The following is a 10,330-nucleotide window of genomic DNA, read 5'->3' on the forward strand; positions in this document are numbered from 1 at the left end:
CTTACACCTCCCACCTGTACCTCTATTGCTGCTTCTGAGATAACCGACTTTGTGCTGTGCTACTAGTTCCTTAATCAGTAGGAGTTTCCCTACCGCTACCTGGGCCTCCATTGTTCCTAAAAGTTACAGGTTAATCTCCTTTTAATGGTTGTTCTAATAACCCAAAGCAAACATCGATAACACTAGGTGATAGGCTGACACCCTGCAAATCAGAAGCATCTTGCTTCCTTTAAAGTCTGGGTAAGCAAGAGATCTAGTTGCTGACCGTAGGTTGGGCTGAGATCAGGCCCAGGGTATAAGTCCTAGAACCCCACTATTTGTATAAGTATGCATGGTGTAGAAACGGAGTAGTTGAGGGGAAGCAGAGCTCTGGGAGTTCTCGTGTAGCAGGAGTGGTGATGTCATCTGCTGCCTTTTTTCAAAGAACCTGTCCAGAAGAAGCATCCTGCTTAGCAGGAGACAAGCTGAGAAGTTTGCCTAAGGGCAGCTGTCACTATCTAGGCCGTTGCATTTCCCAATGACTGCCTGAAAAAACAGGGTGTAGCTTATGTCACATTATGTAATCCGAGACATACTGTTCTGGGAGTCAACTGAGGTCAGTGGAACATGAGCAGATACGCCCAGGCTTGCAGGGCTACAATCTTATGCAAATTTACCTTGGAGTAATCCTTACCTAACACTGTGAGACTTCTGAGTGCACATTAGGAGTGCCAAAGCTAGCACTCTTAATATACCTGTTTATCTGGAATTTTTTTTTTTAATTCCATTTTTTTCCGTTTGTCTCCCTTTTGCTTTAAAATTATTTCAAGCCACTCCAGGAGTTTGCAATGAAACCCACTAGATCTGTAAATGAAGTACATTTCAAAGCAGGAATTTTAAAAACACTCCAACAAAGACCTTTAAAGATCATTTTTGTTGTTGTTGTATGGTTTTAATAGGGTGTGGTTTGGGGGTTTGTGTCATGACGAGCTACTGTACTTAAAATTTGCCCTGACACTGCTGGATAGACTTTTCTCACGCTCTCTCATTCTGCTAGAATCTGGGGGCTATCCAGTGAAGCTGACTGACGGGAGGTTCAGGACAGACAATACGTCTTTGCATAGTGCATCATTGAGGTGGTGACAACCACTGGCCTGGATGACCTTTAAACTGGGATTAGACAGATGCCTGGAGGAGCTGATGTCTCTGTCACTGAGTCTCAGTCATGATGGTTCTGTCGAACCTCCATGATCAGGGGCAGGGTTCCTCTGAATACTGGCTGCTGAGCTGGTTACATTCAGGGAGCCAGTTACATTCAGGGAGAAGGGAGCAAGGCAGACATTCACACTTTGCTCCCTTCCCTGTTGTCGGTCACGTTCTGAACGTTCAATATCCCAGCTGCTTCCACTGCAGGTGCGCTATTCTGACAGTCTGTTTCTGCTTTCCCGCCAGGCCCGCTTTGTCCTGATTCTCTTGGTTGGCGCCTTTGACGTGATCTGCGCCGTCGTCCTCATTCAGAGCGAGAGCATGATGGCCTTCCGTGTGGGCGGGGCCTTGGAGAGTCTCCAGGCCCAGTATTTCATGTTGAACCTCTGCTTTTCCATGCTGACCTTTGACCTTCAGGCCCAGGTATGCCCAAGACCTCAAATTCTCAGAACTGCAGAGGCAGAGCGGGGTTGTCTTGTAGTCTTTCCCAGGTCTGAAGTGGAAAGGCAGTTGGAGGTTATTTAGTTCTGTACTGCCAAAAAAAAATGTGCCATAAAAAACAACAAACATACCACAAGCCTGGCATCCCCCAGGGCAAGCAGCTTAGGCCGAAATACAGTGACCTGGTCAAGATCCACCTATGGCCGAACGAGATCCTTTCATTGATCCACAACACGTGCTCTCACCCCAAGGCACAGATTCACTCAACAAAATTAGCTTTGAAGAGGACTCGCGGCTGGGCGTTCACCCCTTTTCCATTCTGCCTAATGGAGAATTCTGTACCACTCTCAAATCTGCACGCTGGGAACCAGATAAGTGTCCAATTCATATACAGTGGTGCCTCGCAAGACGAAATTAATTCGTTCCGCGAGTCGTTTCGTATTGCGAAAATTTCGTCTTGCGAAGCGCAGTTTCCCATAGGAATGCATTGAAATTTAATTAATGCGTTCCTATGGGCAAAAAAAGTCAGAACAAAGTCAAATTTGGTTTACAAAGTGTTTATTAAGTGCTCTTTAAAGGCATGCATACTGTACAGAGGATTTCAAAAATTTCAAGCACAAAACTTCAACTTTTTAATTTTAAAAATTCGTCTTGCGAAGCACGGCCATAGAAAAATTCGTCTTGCGAGTCACCAGAAAAAATCGCAAAAACGCTTTCGTCTTGCGAGTTTTTCGGTGTGCGAGGCATTCGTCTTGCGAGGCACCACTGTATTCTTTACTTGGCACCTTACATTTTGTGAGTGCCTCCCAGCTTCCAAAGAGCTCAGGGTAAGCCTACATTGCCAATCGCAATGCTTCCCTAATTTTTTGTGCAAAACAACCCTGCGAAGTAGGCTGAGAAATTGCTTGCTTCGTGGCTGAATGGAGAGTTAAACCCATGTCTTTCAGTGAGTCTGCTACTCAGTCAACTTCATTCCTCCCCCAGCTGATATCCTTTATCCTTTACAGAAGGGCCTTGCACGACTTGTATTGCATTCCTTTGGTAAAAAGCCTCCATTAAGCTATTGGCCATATGAAGTGATTAATTTTGTTGAAAGTGATGTGGGTTAATCAGCTATATAAAAGTCCCCCACCGCAGATAAGGGCTGTGGATTCTTCTGCTTCTTTTGCTTTCCAGCTCTGCTTGTGTGTTCTGCTCCTTACTACGCTTCACGAGATCTCTGTCCTGCACAGTGTCTTCCTGGCAGTCGGGATTCTCTGGGCTTGCTTGAAAGTGACCTGTGGCATCATTGCTGTGAGTGTATCTTCTGGGGATGGATCCATAGCCCGCAGCAAAAGAGTGCGTGCAGAAGGTTCCTGGTTCGGTCCTTGACAGTGTCTTCTAGAAGGACACTGGAGAGCTGACAGCCTGGAGAGCTGCTGCCAGTTTGGGCTGGCAATACCGAGCAAGATGGACCAAGAGTCTGACTCAGTCTGGCAGCTTCATATACTTACCTGCTTCTACAGTGGTTCCCAAACTTTTTTAGAGGCCATAAGCTGCTGCCTGATTTATAAATGCCAAGGGGTGTGGCTATAATGGTGATTGGGCAGCAGTGCTCCTTCCAGTAGCAACTGGTTTATCCTTGATGTATATAGCATAATAGTTTCACAAACCAACAAAAACTGAGTCACAACCCACTGGTAGGTCCCAGGTCCACAGTTTGGGAACCAGTGTTCTAGGATCATTGGCTATCCGTTCTCTTGGTCCAAGGGCATGCCTTCTCAAACGGAGCCCTTCCTCTGGATACAGCCGAAAGAAAGCCAATGCAAGTGTTACGTTGAAGTTGGCATGCATTCTGCTCCAATTAAAAATAATTCTATGGTTCTTCCCACATGTTGGAATCCTGCAACTTTTCCTGAGTTATGCAAATCACACAAATTTGCATATCTGCTCTGCTTTTGGGAAGGGGCAAGGCAGGGAATTGCTACCCCCTGACCTATGGGACTGACAGATCTCCCAATCTGACTTAGCCCACACACTTCAAAGGTATTGTGCAGCAATGAGGACTAGAAGCTTCTTTAAAGGCTGAACTTTTAGTACCTTGAATTCTTGAGTACCAGCCTCTGATTTATATGCTTTTCTTGCTTTTGCACAGAACTGATGATTTTGCCAGCTGTCAGTATTTCACCTGTATTGGGAATGGATAGAGTGCTTCAGTTTTGTTTTGTTTGTTTTTTTTGGGGGGGGGGGAGGAGGAGGTCAGGGAGATTCTAATGAAATCCACAAACCTACCTCCTGAATCCCCCTACTCTTAGCTAAATCATGCCCTCCCAGCCTTCTAACATGAATAATTAGGGGGCCAGTCCCTTTTAGCCCCTCCTGCCATTTGAGTGCTGGAAAGGGGTATGTCAAACCTCCATGGAAATTTGCTAAGGTAAATACAAAAATCCTTTATTCTAGCATACCTTTTTGTAATGGGGAGCAAGATGTAGATAGCTAAAACCCACACAAAATGCCAGTTCCCTGAACTCCGCCAACTAGCTTGCTGTGGGCTCACCTGCCTTTTTTCGTCTTCCAGATCCTGAAAGAGTTAAAGCCTCTTGCCTGGATTTTTCTGAGTCAGAATTTACCTGAAGTGGCTTATCTTGCATACCTGCTGTACACAGTAAGTCATGCAAAAATGATCTTTGTTGACTTAGCCAGAAGGGCAGTGCGAAATTCTTCTCCTCCCTCTAGGCTCTGCCCGAAAGGCCAGCAGAGGAGCTCACATTCAGCCTGGTTCCGCAATTGTGTTATTTGTACAGCACCATCAATATACCATACCTGGCACATGACACAGAGTAAAAAAACATGTCCCTGCCCCACAAGCCTTACAGTCTAGTTCTTCCCACCCTTGGGGCTTTCTGAAAAGGCAGCCTGCTGAGAGGACAAAGGGAGGCAAACAAAAGCAGTGGTGCTAAGCCTCTCCTCTTTAGCTGCCTTCAAAAAGCAGGAAGGGTGGGAGCCTCTTAGGTTCCTGGTCTCAGCTCCCCTGTCCACTTCCTCCTTCCTTCCCCCATCTGGCCTGCCTCCTGAAAGGGTTGCAGGCAGAGAGCTGGGAAGGAAGTTTCCTCAGTGGCCACAGATCCATGGCCGCAGCCCCACGCACCGCCCTGGACCGACAATCTCACTTTGGCTCACGGCCTGGCCTGAGAAGGTGCCTGATATTCTAGCGCAACAGTTAGTTGGCAACCTCGAAAGACTCTGGTATCGCGCTCTGAATGGTGGTTCTGGAACAGCGTCTAGTGTGGCTGAAAAGGCCAATTCGGGAGTGACAATCCCTTCCACACCGGGAGCAAGTGCAGTCTGTCCCTGGTCTGTCTCCCTGGCTACGGGCCTTCCTTCTTTGCCTCTTTGCCCCAGTCTGTTGGCCAAGTGTCTCTTCAAACTGGGAAAGGCCATGCTGCACAGCCTGCCTCCAAGCGGGCCGCTCAGAGGCCAGGGTTTCCCACCTGTTGAGGTCCACTCCTAAGGCCTTCAGATCCCTCTTGCAGATGTCCTTGTATCACAGCTGTGGTCTACCTGTAGGGCGCTTTCCTTGCACGAGTTCTCCATAGAGGCACAGACATAGAGCGCAACAGACACAGGCAAGATGCCTTGACTTTGGCAGGAGAATATAGTTGCTGTCTGTGGTTTGGAGCTTAGCTGCAGTTCACCTTACAAGGAGTTAACTTCAACCATGTTGCAGGCTAGCCATGCCCGTCTGTTGCCAGGCATGCAAGGTCAGGGTCAGAGCATCCCATTCTGGGAAGCCTCTTTGCTCTGGTGTCGAAGTGCGCCAGAGTCTTCTGAGCCAGGCAAAACAGAGGAGATGTAAGACACAACATCCCCTCCTGCCGCATTGCAGAGATAGCTGAAAGGCAGATATCAGCGCGTATCAAGAGGGGGAGAGCGGGGAAGGGGGAGCAGTCTGGAGCAGCAGGACTTATGGATTCACCTTGGCCAGATCCGACTGAAGCAAGTATGGCCGCAGCTGAGAATCCAGGAGAACCCCCTACCTGTGGAGCTGTTCTCTCAGAGGGACTGCAACCCCATTCAGAGTCATGCCACAGTCCAGCACATGCATCATGGATTTCTGAATCAGAAGGACCTCTCTTGTCCAGATTTAGTTTCAATTTGTTAGCTCTTACCCAGATCCCAAACGCCTCCAGGTAGCGCTCCAGGGCTACAACAAGACACCCTGGTCTCTGGGGAAAGGAGAGATGGAGAACCAAAGGAGGGGGCCCGGAAATTTCCTGGGATCTTACATTTTCCAATCCCACCCAGACTCACTGCTCATGCGGGATGCTGGGGGCATCAGCGTCGGCACGTGGCAGCAACTACTGCTGCAAGACAGAGACACCAGGCCCACGTACATTCCGTAACTGTGTCACATCTGGGAAGAAATTGACCTGCTACGGTCGCTCTTTGGCTCGTGGATCCTCTTACCATGAAGGAGTGGATAGGAGCTCAGGAACGCAGCTGCGGGACTGCAGCTGCTGCGGAAGTCGGTTCTGGTACACAATCTCCATTCTAGTGTGAGCCTAAATACAACGGTCCTAACCTCCTGCAACGATTTTCTATATTTGAAAGATTTTAGAGAGACTTAGGAATGTGTTTGGTTTTTCCATGTTGCTGTATCTGGCTGCCCAGGCAGGTAAACCTATTCCGGCTGTTGCCACTTTCCCCCCACCTATTTTGCCCCCATTCTGCCCACCCCCACTGCCACCCCTCCACTCTGTTTCACCCCCTCCCTCTTTGGGAAGGGCCCCAAAAGAAACTTGATACTCTCAGAGTATAAAGATAAAATTACTCTCAGAGGCCCTGCGTCCAGCCCTTGAGGTAGGTCATCCACCAAGGCTGTCTCTGTCCCAAACCCTGGCCGGAAGCCAGACTGAAAGGGGTCCAGATAATCTGCTTCATTCAGGGCCCTCTGGAGCTGAGATGCCACCAGCTGCTCAACTGCCTTGCCCAGAAATGGGAGGTTTGAGACCAGTAATTATCCCACACCACACTAGTTACTAATTATATTATCAATATAATATATATCTTTGGCACTTTGGGGGGGGATCCGTTTCTAGCCCAATAACTCATTTTTGGGGGGAAATCCAGCCTCTCCAGCCACTGGGCATTTCTTAAATTTGCAGTCACTTTGTGCTTCCCTAGAGCTCAGCCAAACATTTGGTAGAGGAGAAGATGCAAGCCCCATTCATTCTGCTACAAGTCTTTTCTCCCCCTTTCGCCAGTGTAACTTCTGTGTGGGGTGTGGCTTCTCCCCAGGTCATCAGAGAATGGGGCCAGGGGAGCTCTTACGCTCTTGAAGCTGCCGTCATCACCTGCTCGTGCATCTCCGTGATGATCAAAAGCGTTCTGTTTTGGGCGACGTTCCATGTCTATCGCAGCTTCGGACAAGGACTGAGAGAAAGAAGTGAGTACGAAGTGGGATCAAGCCAGGAGATCCGAAGGCAGGTGTAGGCAAAAAAGGGGGGGGAGCAAGGTGACACAGAAAAGTCCAGAGGATTTGGATTAATGGCAATTAGGCCAGGATGGTCATCACAGTGATGGGCTACTTATGAATTGCCCCAGAGCTGGGCAGGGTGCAAAGAACTGGGCTGAACCCACACAAAGAGAGGTTCGTTAAAGCAGTCCGGCCGAAGAGACAGAGAACAAAATGGCAAAGATGGTGCAATCACTTCTGGTTGGTGGAAGGTGGCCTAACAGTACTCAGCGCAATCAAATCAAAGTGATTATTTTAAAAAGAGTGGGTGTAGCATGGCAGGCAGGCTCCCCATGGAGTTCAAATCTCACCTCTGCCCTGAATTCACTACGTCCTCTTAGGCAAGCCACTTCCTCTCAGCCTCAGTCTTGCCCATCTGTAATATGGGGATAATGCTGATTTAGCTACAGGGTTGTGCAAGGACTACATCAGGACAATACATGCAAAGTGCTATTGTTGGCATCCTTCAGTCTCAGAAGACGATGGTATAGCGCTCTGAATGGTGGTTTTGGAACAGAGTTCCTCTCCAGTGCGCGAAGCCTGGGTAAAGTAGGTATGGAGGACAGACTGTTACCCATGCAGCAAATCCCCCCTCTCCACATCGCTGAAATGGTCCAATGGAAAGGCAGAGGCCAATATGGTTGGTTCCAGCGGCATCGCAGGAGTTGCCAGAACGTGACTGTGTTCAGCCATGAACTGCCTCGTGGATTCCGGCTCCAGATTTTGCCTCGAGGTTGACTCCTGAAGCCTCTTCCCATAACTGGATGTAGCCACAAGGCAGTGGAGGTTTGGGATCAGAGTTTTCCTTCTCTCAGATGGGCTGCCTTCCCAGGCTATCAAGTCCCATCTACCCGGTGCTATGCACCCTCCAAAAATGCTATACAAATGCTAATAATAATAATAATGGTTGTTGGTTTAAAGCAAGCTGCTGACACCTTCTTACCATTTCTGTCTCTTTGCCTTCCTTCTCTGCAGTGTTTTCTTCCTATGGAAGGATCGATTCATGAGGTGCAGTTCCGTGCTGGGTCTGCCACGGTGCTCTTATAGAGCGAGAACATGCCCTGGGAAGATCCGCTCGCCCACTGTGACTGGAGGGTGCGAGGCCACCAGGCAGAAGTCAGCAAAAGGGACCTTGGTTGCAAAACTCCATGCAAAACATTAAAGCAACACCCTCCCTACATTCTGGGCCCCAGACGGGACTCTGCTCCCCACCCCGGGTCCATCGGCCAAGCCGCTTATTCACACAATGCTCAACTTTGCCACGCCTGCCTTCCAGTTTATTATAATGCTACCACCCCACCCATGATCCAGTTGTCAAAGCAGCTGCTGTGACTCATATCTCAAGCAGGTAGTGTCAGACATGATAACTTGGGGGCTTCCTCCCCTGCTGTAATTGTGCTAGGCTGCTGGGGGCCTGGGCCCCCTCCAGCATGTTGGATCCCCACACCCTTCCCCTGCCACAAGCTTAGCAGCAATGGGCAATAGAGGTCAGCAATTCCTCCTACATTCCCCTGCAGCCAATGGGAACATCCCCTTGAAGCCTTCCGATGATGCAGAGGCTTCTGGGTGATGCCAGGCACAGCTGTGGCATAAGCCTCTTGGATGCTTTAGGCTGCCATTGCCACCAGTGTCAAGAAATTCAGGGGCGGTTGGATATACCCTTATATTGAATGGTAGCACTTGAGTGGAAGGACGCCATGGAGAAGGGTTGTTTTTAGCCCTGCCACACCACACTGGCACAGTCTTTTTTGCTGCCGTTAAATCGCCACCCAAACCAGGACCACCGAATTGATTTGGGACTGGGATCCAGTGACGGCCTCCTTCCATCCCCTCCTGGTCCCCAAAGCCTCTACAAAGCAATCCAAGGCAGCAGTGGGCACTGGACTTCTTTGCCGCCAGTGCACACTGGTTGCTCTACGCTTCCGGTCCCACCAGCCGCCACCAGACCATCTTGGCCTTGCCGCCCAATTAATTCCGCCTTGCTTCATGGAAGGAATAAGTGACGGCCAGAACAGCTGAGTCAACACAGTGGCAAAGGAATGTTCACCCAGTCCCCAGCCCTTCGTCAAAGCTGATTGGACTATATCAGTGTTTCTCAACCAGTGGTACAGATACCACCAGTACTTGAGGTAGGGTCTGGTGGTACTCCAAAACACCTGCTGCCTGGCAGAGAGACCAGGAATGTGACACAACAAACAGCGGCAGAAGGCTTGGCTTGGCAAGTAGAGCTCCAAAGCATGCTTTTCCATGTTCAAAAAAAACCCTCCCATCCACCCTGAGCCTCTTACTGGTGTTTGTTGCATTGCATCTGGCCGTCCAACCCAGAAGTAACCCGCGATGACATCATTGCCAGTTAACTTCCAGTGAAACTTCAAATAGGTGGACCATGTGAAGTGGTGTGGCGGAGGACAAACATTGAGAAACACTGGACCACTGGATGCGTTCTGCCCGCCTGGTCTCTGCCTAGAATCTTTTGTGTGCCGCACATTCAGGAGCACATCTGGGACAGAGCAAAGCCTCTGCGCACCGGGCGAGACAGCACGCAAGATCCATGCTAGCTCCAACCGTCCTGGAACTCCTGCCTCGATGAGCTCGATAAAGCAGGCCCTGGGATTTTCCCCCAGGCCAGTCTACCTCCAGCAGTGGTCCCGTCTCCCCACGCCTGGGAGGTGCAACGCACTGCTAAGGCTGCCCGGTTACAGAACACTACGGAGTCCTCATTCACACATTGGTGTCTTACAGCCACACTAGTGCTTACAGCCCCGTAGAGAAGCAAGCTGTGTGCCGTTCCCCCCCCCTCGAGCTATTGAAACGGGTACCTGGGAGTCCCAGTGCCTGCGTGTCGCTCTGCCTCCAAGTCTCAGCCCCAATTCTGAAGCACCCCCCCCAAGTTCACTACCAGCCATTCAGACCCCCATCTCTCGCCCCACCAGCTAAAGCTGCAGCAGTTTTGCTCCTGTGTGTCTGAGCCTGTCTCATTTCTTGCTAAACCCAAATAATTTCTTTTTTAATCCTCTGAACGTGACCAGGTTTTAATTTTTGCCCGACTCTTTAGAAATATCTGCTGCCACCCCCAGCTACGCAAGTGTCTTAACCAACGTGCGACTTCACAGCCAAGTGCGTTTGTTTTTATAACGGAACCATGTTTACTACTGTAATTTTAAACCCTGATTCTTTTACGAAGAGGTCTGTTACTGGCCTTGTATTTTT

At 49.5% G+C, this 10,330-nt stretch overlaps 1 protein-coding gene across 3 annotated transcripts in view; it reads left to right on the forward strand.

Annotated features, from left to right (window-relative positions):
• Positions 1 to 10,042, forward strand: part of LOC136660478 (uncharacterized) — a 22,102-nt gene extending 12,060 nt beyond the window's left edge. For 2 of the 3 annotated variants that reach the window (XM_066637680.1, XM_066637681.1), the window contains exons 5-9: positions 1,432 to 1,608; positions 2,803 to 2,919; positions 4,184 to 4,270; positions 6,904 to 7,051; positions 8,096 to 10,042. In XM_066637680.1, the coding sequence (XP_066493777.1) occupies positions 1,432 to 1,608; positions 2,803 to 2,919; positions 4,184 to 4,270; positions 6,904 to 7,051; positions 8,096 to 8,127 (561 nt within the window). In that variant the 3' untranslated portion in view covers positions 8,128 to 10,042. The remainder of the gene's footprint in view (positions 1 to 1,431; positions 1,609 to 2,802; positions 2,920 to 4,183; positions 4,271 to 6,903; positions 7,052 to 8,095) is intronic. The other variant, XM_066637683.1, reaches the window with a different exon arrangement.
• The last annotated feature ends 288 nt before the right edge of the window (positions 10,043 to 10,330 follow it).

The sequence above is a fragment of the Tiliqua scincoides genome, chromosome 9 (assembly GCF_035046505.1).
Source record: "Tiliqua scincoides isolate rTilSci1 chromosome 9, rTilSci1.hap2, whole genome shotgun sequence".
Lineage (NCBI taxonomy): Eukaryota > Metazoa > Chordata > Lepidosauria > Squamata > Scincidae > Tiliqua > Tiliqua scincoides.